This window comes from Poecile atricapillus, chromosome 3, assembly GCF_030490865.1.
Source record: "Poecile atricapillus isolate bPoeAtr1 chromosome 3, bPoeAtr1.hap1, whole genome shotgun sequence".
NCBI classification, from domain to species: Eukaryota; Metazoa; Chordata; class Aves; order Passeriformes; family Paridae; genus Poecile; species Poecile atricapillus.
This window is the reverse complement of record NC_081251.1, coordinates 60,323,051-60,340,481: the sequence shown is the minus strand read 5'-3', so window position 1 is coordinate 60,340,481 and position 17,431 is coordinate 60,323,051. Positions and strand designations below refer to the sequence as shown.

At 39.8% G+C, this 17,431-nt stretch overlaps 1 protein-coding gene across 3 annotated transcripts in view; it reads right to left on the bottom strand.

Annotated features, from left to right (window-relative positions):
* The window catches only part of TIAM2 (TIAM Rac1 associated GEF 2), a 97,450-nt gene that overhangs the window by 13,450 nt on the left and 66,569 nt on the right, over positions 1-17,431 (bottom strand). The window contains exon 1 of one of the 3 annotated variants that reach the window (XM_058835564.1): positions 6,021-6,130. The exons of the other annotated variants lie outside the window; for them this stretch is intronic. Coding sequence (XP_058691547.1) covers positions 6,021-6,032 — 12 coding nt within the window. The 5' untranslated portion in view covers positions 6,033-6,130. Of the gene's footprint in view, positions 1-6,020; positions 6,131-17,431 lie in introns of those variants that run through there. 3 annotated transcript variants of the gene reach the window in all.

The following is a 17,431-nucleotide window of genomic DNA, read 5'->3' as shown; positions in this document are numbered from 1 at the left end:
AATTAAAAAAAAAAAACAGAAAATTTTCAAACAAGGTAGGAACTGAAGATACACCAACAAGAGTTAATCTTATAATGCAAAGATGGAAGACAAGGAGGTATTTCTGACATTATGAAATAGTTAAGTAATTTGCTCTTGAATGACCATAACTAATATCCAAGAGCAACTTTTGCAGGCCATAATCTTCAGTGCTTAATTTGAAATTATTCCACTGTTCTCTTTCTTACATGGTGTTTCCCTGAAAGCTAAAACATCACTACCATTACCCAATTCTACGTTACAGCATTTGGTATCCACATCTTTATACTACATGAAACAATTCTTTTCTAGTGCTTCTGTCATTCAGACACTTGCACAAAGTGGACAGTTGCATAAGCTGTGCTATTTATCACCTTGTATTTAGCAAGTGCATTCAAATGAGGACTACATGGAGGCTGCCTTATTTCATGTATAAGTCTTTCTTCAGTGATATCAGGGCCTGAGTGTATTTCAGAACTGTCCTAATTTGTACTTTATTTATTCTGCAAGCTGTTTCAACTCATCCTTTTCGGGTGTCCTGATTTACCACTATTACCTATGTAGCTTGGTTCACCAGCATACTAGGCCATCAAATGAACAAATGCAAAAGTTAATCTGAAAATGAACTCAGCTATACAAAGTCTTTAAGTAAAGTGGATGCTAAATGGACTAGCAATATTTAATCTCAACCATTCCTGTGATAAAACACCTATATGATGAAAATATATGTTAAAATGTCAGATATTTGCCATGTAGTCCATATTACTCTGTAGCTTCCCAGCTCCCAGCTTGGAAAAATGCCACCGTTCTAAAAAAAATGAAGTTACTTCCCTCACTGATATGTGCAACCATCTTCATAATCCAGTATAATGACAGCTTGCAGGACTATGAAATTTAGATACATTTAGTATTTTCAACACTTATTAGGACCAAAAAAAATGCAATATGAATTGAATGGTGTTTGTTAGAATTACAGCCCCACACTGATTGAATAAATTTTAAAATTGTAGTCAGTCCATGACAATGAAATTAATTAGTGGCTTGCAAGCAAATAATTTAGGAAGTGGTGTGTGTGTGTATGTGTTATTTTAAAGCAGCTTCTAAACAACTGAATGCCAAAGCACTTCAGTTTTGTATTTTTTGTCTCTGATGTCAGAAGGGTTTGTATTTATATCAGAATATTTTAGATTTTACAGTCTCTGCAGCTCAAGATGCACTTGGACAGCTTGATTTACATCAGCCTGAGGACTGATCAAGGACATAGGGATCAAGGATGCAAGGCAGCCTATTGGAAGCAAGTCACAAGCATCATCATCAGGCGCAGTTTTACAAGGAAGAGTTAGAAGTCCTCTATTACTCCTCAACCACCTTTGCATACAGAGCAGGCAGACATTGGGGAAAGTGCTATTTCTACATTCTCTTGAGTTTTGGGGTCAGCACTGCATCTGTCACCAAGAATCACTGTATGGGAAAGCATATGGAAATAGATGGTACTCCTCAATATAAATACTTTTTGATCATCTAAGCAATATAATGTTGCTGTCAGGAATTGTTCTGCATAGCTGGCCTAAGACCAAGGCACGGGATTACCTCTCAGGTACTGCTGACAAGCACTGATTTTTATAAACTTTAATACTTTCCTGGATATGTTTGCAAATTTGGCATTAAAAATATTGCCCTTGACCTCCTTCCTCACAGAATCTTGTCTTTTCCTTCAGTCTTGCTGCTCTGTGTCCTTCCCTTTACAAGAGGGAAGAGTCTTTCAGACCACACAATATCCAGACCTCACTCTTTACTCATTGTGTATTTACACCTGGGTCAAAGCAAGCATGAAATTCTACTTGATCACAGTACTAAAGTGTTTCATATTCACTCATACACATTGCATAGTCCACAGAAGATGAAGGAACATATTTTTCTAGTGGAACCATTGGTTCTTGACAAGGAGCCTAGCATAAATGAGAACTTAGCAACAAATAAGTAGAGAAACATAAAACAATTCTTCCTCCATGTTTCTTCACAAAACTCTCTTACCACCCAGGTCAGGATCTCTACCCTTTTCCCCTAGTGTTCTGGATGCTACTTTCTGCCTCTGACACTAAACAATTCCCTGCTCTTTTAAACTGTTTTAAACAGATCCTTTCCAAAATGTCTCTAGTGACAACCCCTAGGACCACCTCTTTTACATCTGGCATGTGTGGGCAGGAGAGGCTCAGACTCTGCCCTCTATTTGGGATTGTCCTGCAGCTGGGATTTCAAAGCCAGCTGAGCATTCTGGATGTCAAATCAAAACTTGGTAGTCCAGTGCCCTTAAGCCAAGAAGTCTCAAAAGGAACCCCCACTTGCTACTACACACATCCACCACTATCTTGGATTAAGGAGAGAATTAACTCTGAATTTGCTCCAATCTTGACATTGCAATTGTTAGTACAGGCAGATAAGGCTCTCAGATAAAACTGATAAATTCCTCAAGCACACAGCTGATTTTATTTGCACAGGAACAAGACTGTTTGTACTTAGTAAAGAGAATGGTAAAGAAAATATTTATGCCAACCTTTATAGTGTGCAGCTTATCAGAATAAAAACATTTAAATCAGTAAAATAAAAGAAGTCAAGATAACTGACTACAGACAGGGCTACAAGGTAGCTGGGAACAGATAAAAGCTGAGGAGAAACTACAATGGAAGCAGCAAACTTCCTCCAAAATCCATTACTTGAGCTTATGTATGCCGCTTTCAGCAACATGTACAGGGGACTACAAGCAGCTTCAGCTTACCTTTGTCACTGAACAGCAGACAGATAAGGCTAAATATCAAAAAATTTAGACTAACAGTGCTAGAGGTGGGAAAGAAAAACGGAGTTTATGCAGGGCTTAAAAAACCCCCACATATATTTCAGGGACAAGGAAGCTAAGGAGCGCTGTGCTGGTTTATTGGCCATATTCAAGATTTTCCAACAATGCTGTATAAACTGTTCTACAGATCTACCAATCAGGGGAAGAAACCTCCTGCCCAATACTCTCTTGGCCTCATAGAAAACAGAAGGATGTGGAGAAGTAGCCTGCAGAAACATTTCTTTCATCCCTGCATGTTTGAGTCTCAGACTTAAGGTTCCACATCCATCTGCAAGGAGTATTCTCTGTGAATGTGGAATGCTCAAAGTAACATTTGAAGGGAAAGTTCCAGCCCACAGAGATGTCACCTTGACCCATGGCAACCAACAACCACAGTGGTGCTCAGCTTGTCAGATGGAGATGCATCACATTCTATTTTCAATAATAGTTGTGATAAGAAATATTACAGATTATTCCCCTAAAGTGAGCAAAAAGATACTCTTACAAGGATGTCTTACAGATTTTCTTTGCTCCTTGCAGACAAGCATATCATCATTTGAGGCTGTGCTATCCCCACCAGAGTAACAAAACCCCATAAAATTAATCAGTGAGAGAGCAGAAGACATTAATCAGCACTGGTTAAGAACTAGCACAATGATTTCATGGCTATCCTGTGACTTTCTACTGAATTATACTGATTGAGCATAAATGCTGCACAAGGTCAATTAGTGTTACAGGGTCTTTGCATACTGCTGTTTAGCCTCATTTATACGCATCATGTCCTCCGCTAGTCTGTCAGGGTTTGTCTGAAACAGTGATACAAAGGAACATTTTGGCAGACTTAGAAAACTCTACACAACTTAAGAAAGACTCCTTGGTGAAGTGAAAAGCCATTCATGTCCTTTGAAGAGTATTCAGGATTCAGTATCTTTGTGTAGGACACAGACCATTTTTATGGGCTGGATCACCAATCCTTTGAACTCCCTACCCTAAGAGGAAACATCCTCAGAAACATCCTGCAGAAACAGATTAGACTTGTGCCCTCCAAAAATGAACAGCTAACACGTCAGCTCTGTCTGATGTATGTATTTCCAGGAAGACTGAATGCACCAGTCAGCGGATGAAATACAATGGAGTTTTGAGCAACGAACAAGTAGCCCAAGACACTTTTACATCCCTTGCTCTGTGTAAAAGGAAAGCTCCTGGAGATGTCCTTCCCTTTCACTTTGTGTTAGAAGATGTTTCTCTCCAAAACAAAGGTAGCCCTGACAGCCACCATTTTTTGTGGGTACATCACTGTGTGGGCATCTCTGGCATCTCCTCAGAGTGGGAAGCACTTTGTAACTAAGCAACACAAAAGGCCAGAAAGTTGCAGGCTTTAGGTTCCTTAAAGACCACAGAAAAAAGTTGCTTTATGTTACACACCAATACAGTACCTCATTCCTCTAATTTGTCCATTAAAACTGAAAAATGCTAGTAGAGCTTTACTGAAAAATACTTTGTAGCATTTTCACTGTATATGTCTGGCCAAAAGTGCTGCTCAGCTTTCAGCAATAGAAGCTAAACCAAAGCAGTAGCCTCAGTCATTACTTATCTTCTGCTCCTACTCCTTCTTTTCCCAACTTCAAGGCCATTCAGTATGAACTCGGTCCTGAGTGCCAATAAAATTCTAGGGGTCTGCTTTGTTTCACTCTGTCTCTTGTCTTTTAATGAAAATGTTTAAAAATTCGCTAAAAGAAGGGCATTATTTTTCATATTCCACTCAGATCCTTCATAGCAATAAGCAAAGCATAGTTAGAGTTATGTTTTAAGGAGGGAGAAGAAAATCCTCTGCACCAAAGGATGATAAGGTGCCCTGCTAGACACTACCAGATTATACAAAAGACATAGAATTAACAAGGAACTTTTGTCTTTGAGTTAGAATTTCCCAGTTACAGAGAGATTTACATTAACAAATCAGCCTGAATAGAGAATTAGATGTCACCAACCTTATTTAGAAATATCACAAATATTATAAGAGGGAGGGGCTTCTGACCCAGTAATTCTTTCCAGAGAGCACAGGGTAAGGCTGAACATACAGCTGTGTAAAACAGCCCAGATGCAACCCACCTGATGTGGTGCCTGAGCTATTGATATTTGCATAGTGGCAAATCTTCTCTCTCACCTGCCACACAGAGAGATCCCCATCTTTATCTTTGAGTACAGAAGAGCCATCAGTGGTGACTGAGGTACTTGACTGAAACTCTTGTTATAAACCAAGTCATGCAGCAGGGACCTGGGCCCAAGAGCCTGCATTGGCCAGGTCCCCAGGACAAGCAGCAGACACTGAGTTCCACAGATGCTGTGCTCAGTTTCTCTAGAATTGGTCTCCAAAGTCATCTGATCCAACTCATGCCAAAGTCAAAAGCAAAACAGAAGTGATTTCCATCACAGGACACTAAATCCTGACTGTACAAAATACAAAGATTAGAGCATCAGGAAAACAAAAAGAGGAACCCTGACAGGTCACAAAAAGGAGAATCTTACGAGGCAACATCAAAGCACAGAATAAAAATTTTCCCAAACCCTGATGTTGTAAAAAACTGTCAGTTCTTCCTACCCCAGGTCCTTATCCTGATGTTGTCAATTTTAATTCAGGAGGCTCATGCTATTTTTCTGCCACTTGTGTAATAGATATATACAGCCTTCTTATATTTTACCAGCTCTACCTTGATTATAGATCATATTTTTCTCTCCCTATTTCCATAATACTAACTTAATTGTGAAAAAACAGAGAAACAGTTAAAATATTCATGCTGCAGTTATTTCCAAATTTCCATGCGGAATCTTTTTAAAACCTTCCTACTTCTTGTCAAAATATGGATCTTACTTAGTCCCTTCTCTGAGAGATGCAAGAAATAACAATTTGCTTAAGCCCAGCATCAAACAATGCAGGCAACCAACCCACCCTTCCCTCCCCCAAACTTCAGAAACCCCAAACCTTTTCCCATGCAGTTACTGGTACAATCTCAGCCGCCAACTACACACTGCAAGAATCCATTATCTGATTACTAATGCTGGGACAGTCATTATTTATCAGGTACAGGCAGCCTGGATGCTCCTGCAGCCCCATCACCCCAGCGTAATTAAGCAGCACCCCCGGCTGAAGGCACGCCGCTGCAGAACTCACCACGGAGAGCATCCTGTGCAGGGAGCCGTAAGCTGCTGCTGCCTGCTGCTGGGTTTTGCGAGCCAGCGCTAAACTCTTAGCTCTGGTCTTACTCCTCCTGAAGGCGGGCATTGTGGCTTGTGAATACAAACTTTGCCAAAGGAAAAGGGCCCTCGGAAGGAAGCCGCGGATGCTGTGATCCCTCACAAACACACCTTCCCTCTGAGCTCAGCTGCACAAGTTTCTCTTTTGTGCCGATTACCCAAAATTGGAGACGCTGACAACAAGGAGGCTAAGCAGCGTATGAGAGTACAGACAGACTTGCCATGCCTCCCTTTATTGCTACAAATGAAGGAAAAAGATGCTAGATGAGAAGATTTTTTTTATAAACAGCTTGATGTGGTGAGTGCAGGACAAAGTTCAGTTATGACAAGGGAAGATGGGTTTGATCTCCCCAGAAATATACCTGCCTCCCTGCCTGTGAAATTTACTGCATAAACAAAATATCAGGTGCTTTGAGAAAGTTAGCCAAAAAGCTAAAAATATCTAGAGGGTGCTGACTGCCCTGAAGGTCAGCATGATTTATCAATAGCACTGATGCTCTGTCAAGGGTATATGCTGCTAAATGTTGTGGCATACAAATGCTCTTACAATGATAAAATGAAAAACAAATAGGCAGCTCTCTGGATGATTTCTTTATATAATTATGCTTGTCCTTTGTTTGAACTTTTTAGCCATAATTACATCAATAAAAAGAAATTTAAAAAGAGCTCAGCAATAAATTCAGGCTTGAAAGTAAGAGTTCTGATGTTGACATATTTACACAAAACCAATTGGGTCTACAGATAGCTTACCCTAAGAACAATGCAGCTTTAAATAAAACATTATAGGACATGACAACACTGAACCGAAGAGATAAAAGACTGACAAGCAATTCATTAATAAAAGGAGAACTACACCAGTGGCATAATAAAACACAGCAACTCCCATGTTGCCCCTGTAACAGCACTCCTACAGTGCAATGAAGCTGAGCTGTAAGGCTTCATTCAACACTGCCCTTGGCATCACTTACTGCTCCCCAGCAAACTCTTCTCTTGGCCCCAAATGATACACCAAGCCTGGGTATCTATACCTTTGGTTATGTGTGCACTGCTTCTAAGGTTTCAAGGATGTTCACCTTCATACAGGCAAGGGAATAATACAGCTTTCTCCTTTAATTACTGCAATTAAACTTACATCCATCTCTTTCCAAATCATTAGCACAACTTGACAGCTCAGCATTTGCCAAACTGTACAGCTCAGTCACTGAGAGGCTGCCTATCAGAGGAAAAATGATGCTGTATCCCTGAAACAACATGCTACTGATAAGACATGCAGAACACATCACGGCAGCAGAAACCTCTTGCTTGGTGGATGGACTGTGCCCTTCTTTCTCTTGGAGACATATCAGGTTCACTGGGGGAGAAGACTGTAAACAGAAAATTGAGGAAAGGGTCTTGAAGGAGCAAGAGAGGTTTTGCCTTCTCCCTAACATTTCATTTTTCAGTGGATGTACAGTCTGGTTTAAAAATCCAAATTCACAGATTCCTGTGCAGCATGTACAAGGCTACTGTTCTTATCCACCATTAGTGGTTACCTCTGCAGTAGTCTGCAGATCCTAGGGATCCAAAGAGTAAGTCTGAAGATAAGAAACAAAATTAAATAAGTAGTTTGTGGAAATTATGTCCTGCATATGGCATTTTAAAAATAACACAGGCCAGGTCACCAGATCCATGTCTTTTAAGAGTATAACTATACTTTCTGGAGAGCTACTGTTTCTTTGTTTCCTATCTGCATTAGTGGTGGCACTTTCAAGCTCTGTTTTTCTAATAGATACATGTAAAAACACAGCTCATCCGCTGGGACCTAGAGAAAAAAAAAGATTGCTAAATTTCAGGTCCAAGCAATATCATCTATCTTGATGAAAAACAATGACAGGTCTTTTTAATTCCATATTAGGAAGTTATTCTTCCCCAGATTTGCTAATTAAGCCTGCATTATTAGCTAGCCATATGCCAGCTAAAATATGTTACCAATTAACAGCTTTTATTTAATGTGTATTCATTAGAAAAAAGACAATTATGTTTCAGTAATCTTTCCATCTCCTATTGAGGGACTTGGACAAATCAAAAAGGGGAACAACACAAACTAAAGCAAAGCAAATGAATGAACACTTTTCATTTAGCCTTTCTTTTTCTCTAGAAACACACAAGCAGCACTCAAGCACTTTTCAAAAACAAGTTAAATAATCCATCACTGTGAAATATTTTTAAGATCACTGGAAAAATGACATAGCCCTGTTGTTTGTTCCTGTGTACTTTGAATAATGCACATTCCCTTTACCGACATCTGGTTTTCATCTTTCCATTTCAGTGGCACCAGCCTTGATAGTTACCATAACAGTGACATCCTTCATAATACAGGCTTCCCTCTATTGTCTCGATACATGTAGGTGTGCTTATCTGCATCCAGCTCATTTCCCATCCTGCTTTTGCCCTTAATGCATGGAGGTAAAAGGCTAATTTTGCTCTGCTGGTGTACACTTTGAATGAAAGGAAACAGTGGCTTGCCTGCAGGACAATCCTGAGCACTTGTGGGCTACTTTGTAACATCAGTCTGCACTGCTGGTGACACAGAAGCATAATTCCTATACGCAACGTACATATGTAGACACACACAACACACATATATATATATATATATAAAAATATACATGTACTTACATACCCTGCATTAACAGAAGCTCTGCAATGTCAGTGGTCTCTAAGCATTATAAGCTCAGGATTAATACAGCTTGTCTCCAGACCTCTACACGGATCTAGAGGGAGTCTGTTTTTTACTTTTTATAACTGTGGGTGGATAATTTTTCTGCATATTTTCCTGTCATGCTTATTGTACTAATAACATGGTTTTTAAATGCCGTCAAAATGTATTTTCAAAGCATAATTGACCACAGTGAAGACACTTGCTTTAATTCCAGTGATAAAAAAGCCAGTTAGCATTCCAAATGTTTAAAATGAATCCTTGTTTTATTTCTAATTTCAAGCATCTTATATATTGTTTGCAGCATTCTCACTCAAAGTGTTTTGTGCTGAATGCAGAAACTTTTCTCAAGTATTGAATTAGAAACTATAGCAACCACTGAGACATTATCTTTGCAGTTGCATTCATGCTTCACAATATAGGTTTGCAATGTGCCACCTTGGGAGGCAGAGAAGGCAACTCGTATCTGTTCTTGTCAGTAGTCAGCATTTGCATTCCAAATGTTAAAAGATGCAGTAACTCCCCTGTAAAGACAAATATAGATTCTCTGAACTCTACACCAACCTCTCCCCTGGTTTTGGCAAGGCTTTGTTTAGGCACTACGACAGGATTCCGCTGTCTCAGAAGGAAGTAATCACCATGTGAGAGGATGTCTGTGTCTGCTCACAGTATGTTAACAAGAGAAAACAGGTAACAAAACATGAAAATCTGGTGGAACCTCCCTCTGCCTCTGAGTCAACTGACCCTTCACTTTTTTCTTTTTTTTAATTCTTCTGCCTCTTCCATTCTTTCATGTACCTTTTTGTTATCTTTTATTTTGCAGAATTTTCTGCAGGTAGCAGATGTTTTCAGTTTTGGAATTTCAGGCCTACGTTTGTCATTACATGTTCCTGACAGAGCAAAATAGGAATCAAAGCCTCACTGAAGTTATGATGGTATCCAGGATGCAGTATTTATCTGAAATTCAGTACTCAAACTTTCTGCAACTTTAAAGTGACTTTGTGTGCTATGGGTGCCTGCTGGGCACATCACATACCTTGGCATGCACTAAAATTTGGCTTAAATGCTTTTGCATTACAAGGAAAAAACACACGTTACTGTCAGCACTGTAACTGAACAGTATCTTGATTTTTTTTAAAAAAATAAACCAACAAATATTCTGCAGCTGGCAGAGAGGTTACCCAGTTCCCTGGGTCTGTCAGAAGTGTGATTAGATATCTCTGCCTTTCACTGCAAAGTGAAATGCTGCTGTCATATCCTGCTCGGCAGGTGACCGGGATTGCTTCAGAGGCACAGGGTGGTGGGCTCCCAGGCAGCTTCCTGCCCTTCATCAATGAAGTCATGTCTCCAGAGACACTGCTAACCATATCCCGTTGCAATGCTCCAGGGCTGCTGTCATATGCTTCCCTTTTTGTCTGCAGGTAAGCCTTATGGATTTTTCCCAGATGACTACAAAGAAAAGCTGTGTTGTAAGTCATCTCCCACTGGCTTCCTACATTTGCAAGCATCAACACAACAGAATTTCTTTTCCTGATCAAAACCATCTGCATGTTTTACACCAAAAGCTGTCTCAGTACTTTTGAGAGGACTTTTCCTTCAGTTAGAGGAAAGACAACAAATACCCCCTCCTCCTAAGCCCCAGGCTCAATGTAGTAGCACAAAACAAAGTGCCACAAGATCACACCTCTGCATGCAAGAGCTGCACATACTGTCATGCCCTTCAGTCTTCTTCCCTACCATTCCTGTGCCTCCCTACCAGCACCAATGCAAGCAGATCTTCATCTACAGCATGAGCTGGTTACAGGTTTGCATTAGGTACAGCACGTTCCATGCTTTAAGCCTTGTGGTTTTGCAGCTCCCTTGCTGTGTTAGCTAAGACTCATAACTCTTATGTTTGAATTTTGGGCCATCCATAGGGGACACAGAACTGCAGGATCAACACAGGAAAGTGAAATCTAGGACTGGGCAGTAGCACTCAATGGTAGGTTGACAGCAAGCTTTCTGTAACCTATAGTCTACCAGTTCTGGTGCCTTCTCTGAGCAATAGATTAATACACTGAAACCTAGATTAATTAGCAAAATTCTTATGAACTTCTAAAGGGCTACAGTTTCACCGATGCCCTTCTCTAAAGGCACAGGAAGACAGCAATGACCTGGCAGCAGCTCCACATTGCTGGAGCCACCAGCTCTGATAGGGTCACCATAGGCTGGGCTGTCTCCAAGAGAAGCACAATAATTAGCAGAACTCCCCACTGGCTTGTCATGCTTTCAGTGCAGAATGGTCCCCTCCAGGCACAAATGAATCAAGGAAACCACTGCTGAGAAAGATGCTATTTTCCCATGTTAGCTCTGAGACTTCCTAAATGCATGTCACATCTGGAAGAAAATGACACTTGGATTGCAGAGGCTACACATGATTTTGAGAGTACCATGTTGTTAATCCCTCTCCTACTAAGTAAAAAAAAAAAAAAAAAAAAGTTAATTGCAGACTACTCCCCAAGCTTTTGGATGTCATCAACTGCTAAAGAGAAGTTTTCATGATTAAAATAAAGGAAAAATCCTTAATGTCCTATGGATGCTGAGTAAACCTTTAGGCAAGCAGCTCTCCTGCAATTAATGACATGCTGCACAAGTGGGAACTGCCTGGGCAATGCAAAACACAGCTAATGAGAAGCCATCATGACATTCAGCTGGAACTGCCTCCATGCAAGAAGTGGATTTGGGGCTCTGTCGAGATTCTGGTCATTTCTGCTTGGTTTTCTTTAAATGGAGCTCAACAATTGGTGTTTACTTGGTTAGTACTAACATCCCCTTTCCAAGATTTTTGATTTTTACAGTCTGCTTAACAAAATTATTTCACATACACTGCTTATGTACACACATTCAGACTGGTGATCCCATACTCATCTCTGAGAGTGATGAGTGTCATCACCAGATCAAAATAAATAAATGAACCACCACATGTATATTATAAAAAATATATATGATCCATATAATGAATAGGATTACATTTACTGACAGCAGCAATAGAAAGCAGTTGGGTGTGTTTTGAATAACAGTGCCCTGAACTACTCCAAAGCACATCTGCTACAGATCACAACGTACAATGTTTTCTAGGTGATAAATCATAGGAATACATCATTCCTAGCAGCCACTTGCATTCTTCTGGGAGATAAAATACCATTCACATCTTCCACAAACACTGAACAATTGCAGGGATTTTCTGTTGGGAATGGACTGAAAGTATGAGTAATGATTACTAACTACTTTCTACTCCTGACATTCCACGGCAACTGCCAAGGTTGCCCCCTTCCTCTCCCCAAAAATCAGACTGTGCTTTTTTAATTTAACAACTGAGCATTTGGGCAGACCAGCAATGAGATACACTTTCTCTCACCCAGGTTTGAACCTAGACCTCAATGTATATTATACCTAGGGATTGTTATCCTTAAATTATTCTGCATGAGAAGTTGATGGCTGTGGTCATACTACTCATGGAGGGGTTTTGAAATCAACTTTAGGGATTTTGAAGACAAAATACTAATTTTTCCAACGGACAGAAACCATCCTTCCCGTGGTGGCTATGTTATATATAGAGGTTAAAATCCCAAAAGGCAGCAAACTCTTTACAACACTTCCTAAAGCTTCCTAAGGTAGCTGCATGATGTAGAACTTGGAAGATGGGTTTGTTTTCTGACCCAGTCTCTCTCTCTCTGCATTCACACCTCCTGGGCACCATCAGATACGCAAATGAGCTGTTCAATTGCTCATATACTTGAGGGCTACAAAAACAAAAACCTGAATGGTTTCCCAAGTCAGGCATATGTGCATGTTGGCTCCTTGAACACAAAAAGCAGCACTGTGTGCAGGGAGACCAAAAACCAGGTTTCTCACCATGGTCCCAGACATGCCAACTTCATGGAAATATACTTCTTCCTCACTGGCAAGTGGAAAAATGACCACAATTGTCATCACAATAAACAAAACACACAAGCTTCAAAAACACTGGAAGGGTAATTTGATATCACATAGGAAACTCAAGCATCCAAAAACAGAACTTCTGAAACGCATAAGGACATGTTTTTTCTACTTTCTTTTTGTCCACTACATCTGTAATAATGGGCATTTCAAGTAGGGCCATCATATTGACCTGGAACTCATCCCCATGAAAAGCTGAAAGCAATTCAGATGAAAATATTCCCTCCTGCAGGAGATGCAGATTTGTGTTTGCCAAAGGTGTCATCAAGTCTGCTGATCAGATTTGCCATTTCCTTATGAAATGAGTTCTCATTTCCTTATCAGATGAAGGAAAAGGGAACATGGTCATCAAACAGGAGGGGAAGATGAATTAGTTTAGATAATCTAAATAAGCTCCAAGCTAGGGAGAGGTATTCTATGACTTAATCATAACTTCTGCTCATTTGATTAAGAATGGTGTTCTCAAGGAAAAAAAAAATGTTTTTTGTCTCTGTAGTGTATAGAATTTTTTATTTCTATTTTATTAAGAGGTGATGGGGATAGATTTGTCCTCATATATACACATTCATGTATGATCAATAGTCCATGCTGAGAGTAAAGAGACTGTTTCAAGAGGCAACAACAAAGGTAATTACCCAAGTTTCTATACTCAACTTATTTCCAGGACCAATTTTAGTTCATTGTTTGAAAGAAATTCAGCAGCATTTCAGAGCCTTACAAAATGAAACCAGTTGGCCATCCTTTAAAAAGTCAGTTCTTGTTAACATTCAAAGTTTCTCACACAGCAGCTTCCATTTCTCCACCTGCAATATTAATTTTTGAAGATGCCACCATAAAACCACTCTGTATTCATTGGCTGTTTCTATAATGATTAAAAGCCATCACACTAGCTATTTTTACTGGGTTTCTTGAGTTTCTTAAAGACCTTTAAGATACAGCTGACAATATAATGAAGTTATGTGAAATGTTTGCAGAGAGTATACCCTAAGGTTTTTTCTTATGATCTGTAAAATACTGAAAGTGAAAATGCATCTTTCCACTCATGCATTTATATGAAGTTACTTCTTTATGTCTGTTAGAAGTTAATATGATTTCAGAAATGCATCTCTCTGATGACACTCAAAGATTCAGAGCGACCAAAAGTCAGATCACAGCAGGTCTCTCTCTAGAGACCTTAAAATAATAGGTAATTATATTGTAAAATGTCCCCTTCTAGCTATGTTTCATAAAAGGTTATTTTAAATGCACTGAAAATACAAAGTAGAGATAAGCAAGTTACTAACAGGCTACTAAACTTAATCTTAAAACAAACAGTGCACTAGAGAAAACATTTCTAGCCAATATAGTTTGCAATTAGAAATCACAAGTAGCTAAAAGAAAAGTTGCATTTTTTGTTCATTCAGCTTCATGCTACTTTGACATACAGAGACTTTGATTCTTTGAAACTGCCAATATATCAGGATTTAAATGAGCACCAGAAGCACAGACAATTAGTTATCAAAATGATTAAACACAACTAGATTTAATTACACCAACAGGCGTGCTCAATCCCCAGATTTTGAGGTTACATATTCTTCTGTCAACAGAACATCTACATACTCCAGAACCAAGAACAAGAACAACATGCTGTTGACACATAAACAGTACTTTAACACAGTTTGGAAATATACTGCAGCACAATGTGTTCAAAGTATAATATCTCTCCCTGTTAAATAAAATTGAAAGTAAGGTTATGGGTATTGAAGTACAAATGGGGTATCCAAGAGAATACAGAGCTGTCAGATCTAATGTGCATCTGGAATTGATGGTTCTTGATATCCATGTATTTTTAATATTTTATAACTTAAGGAACAGCTTCCATTTCCAGAATGATACTAGCCTCTCTTGCTCTCATAAATCCATTCATTTCTCAGTCAAAAATAAAAAATAAAATTAAAAAATAAAATTTAAAAAAAAATCCATGAATGACTGACTAAATGAAGGCATGTTTGAATGTAGCACATGTGCAACAAAAGACTTATTTCTTTGAGATTACAAGGCACTTCTGAAACACATCACTGTACTTTCAGTTGAGATGATGCCTAACCTTAGCTTGGTATGAAAAAAATAGTGAAAAACAGACAAATGAAAATGCTCCAAAAAAGAAACACAAAATCCAAAAATCAGACATGCAACCATTAAATCCAAAGATTAAGACTGTTTTTATATTTACTTACATGTTATGGGACAAAAATCAATGAAACTTCAAAGCAGCCTGCTCCCTCAGAGCCAAACAATCACATCTACAGTTGATGTCAACTGGAAAGTGAGCATCTCTAGCTGTGTCTCCCCTGAAATAGTCCCAAACTGCCTGTTGTTCCAGGCTGTGCTCAGAACCTCTCAGCACCACCAGCCTCTCCTCCACAGAGCTGTGCTTACAGAGCTCCTCTCCCCCATACTTCTGCAGCATCGCCTACTTGCCTACTGCACTAATGGTGTCCACAGGCGTGGGAGGTCAAGTCAGCACATGCAGGAAACAGAAGGCAAAGGGAAAAAAATTCCACAACCCCAAATCCAGATGCTATGCTTTCCAAGGCTGCACAATTTCCTCAAACTAGCTTTTATTAGCAGTAGTTATTGTTCATCTGGTGAGCAGTCTCAAATCACAGCTATAAAAACAGAAATCATCTTAATTCCTGTTATACATAATCACAAAAGCACATACAATATACACCACCTGAATTTAACTGTTAGGTTTGGGTTTTCTTTACTTCTACATCTATTAGAGATATCAAAAGGGTCAGACAAAAAGCTCTGACGGTAATAGGCACCCTCCAACAGAAAGAAAGCAATCAATTACAAACCATTTGCAGAAATTGTAGAGCTGTGACAGACTAGTTTACAGCTGCAGTCCAAGTCAGACTGCCTTTGATTGCCAGGCTGTTTTCTACCCTTGTACCTACAAAACCAGAACAGCCTCAGATAATTTTTAAAATGACACTAGCAGACCTGCATGTCAGCTCAAGAAGTGAACTGCAATACAGAATGGGCAATTACTTCAGCAAATCATGCAAAAGCCCTAATAAGTGCTGAATCTGACAAATTTGAGGCTGCAGGAAGAGCAGGGAGCAGACCTGTCCATTTTCCCCTCTTTTTTTGAGCTTTAATTGCAGCATGTAATTTAGAGCATTGGAGCGAATTTAGTGCATTAAAAGCAACAACCAGTGTACATCAATTGTCCTCTGTGTGCTTAAATCCTCTGAACTCTCCCTAATTTTCTGGCACCTGGTATATTTGACACAGGCGATCAGGATTGGCTTTGTTCTTCTGCTAAAGCAAAGCTGATGCCCCAGAATTCCTCCCACTCCAGCAGGACAGAGGGTCAGCATTTATGCCCATACAGTGCACGGGGGACACAGCATACTCCGGATGAGCAGGGCACCCCGAAGCACCCAGGGGAGCCTGGACTGGTGCAAACAGCCATCAAAGCAGCCTAAGCCTTGGGGTCACCTCTGATGTGCTCCCACAAAGATCCCCACCCCTAAAGCCAGGCTGAAGTGCTAAAACAGCAGAGCAGAGAAACCTACAGTACTCTTTTCAAAGGAACCACGTGTCCTAAGGGGAGAAAATCCAGTTTGTTCTTGTCTGGTTGCAAAGACTTTGGGGAAGTATAAGCAGTCGTTACACAGGATACAGATCATCTCTGTGGGAATCCGGAGATGGGCTGAAGACCCACAATCACTGGACTTCTCCTTATTCTCTAGGGGAAGGGCACAAAATCACCTATACAAGGCTGAAGAAGGTTACAAAGTAATTAATAAAGTAAGATTAACAACTTCTCTTAGTAGGTATGGTTAGAGGCACAATGTAACTTCCCTATTCCAGTCTTCTGAGATTTCACATTCTGTCTCATCTCTACCAATTTTCATACAACCTAGCACAAGACAGTAATATATTCCAGAACCATAAAAACCCTTTACGTCATTCCTGTTATGCAAGAGTGCTAACACAAGTGTTATCACAAATTTGCTTGAAGATACAACCAACTCATCGACATAATTTAAAAACACATTTCTTCTTGTCAGAATGGCAATGCCAGATAAAACCACGGCCACCAACACAAAACCACTACCCACACCTGTACTTGGGAGTTTCAAACAATATGCACTTGAATTGGACACAGGTTGCACTTTGCCTGATTCAGAGCAAAATGGACATAAAGCTGCCCTTTGGAGACCAGTGCATTTGAAGGTGGGCACTCATTCTGGGTATTCCTGCCTCAGCCCCCAAAATCCTGGCTGAGAGAAGGAAAAGCATTAGTAGTCCAGACAAGTCAAACAGAAACTGCAGACACACAAAGAGTCTCCAAATTAGAGAGTGGCAATCACTGTCTCTCAAACACTGCACCTCTCCAAGTCTGTTGCCCAGTTTAAAACTACTGACATAGCACAGCTATGGTCACAGAAATATTAACAGCAAGCCCTATAAATATCAATAAAAAGAGAAGACAAAACAAACTGAATCAATTAGAAAGCTGTACCAGCTTTACTGTTGCTCTGCAGGAAGTGGGTTCAAGCCACACAGAAAAATTAATTTGACAAGTCTCCACCTGCTTGCCATTTGCCCCCATCACACTGCTCCTGCAGATGCAGCAGCTGTGCTGTAGATGCTGA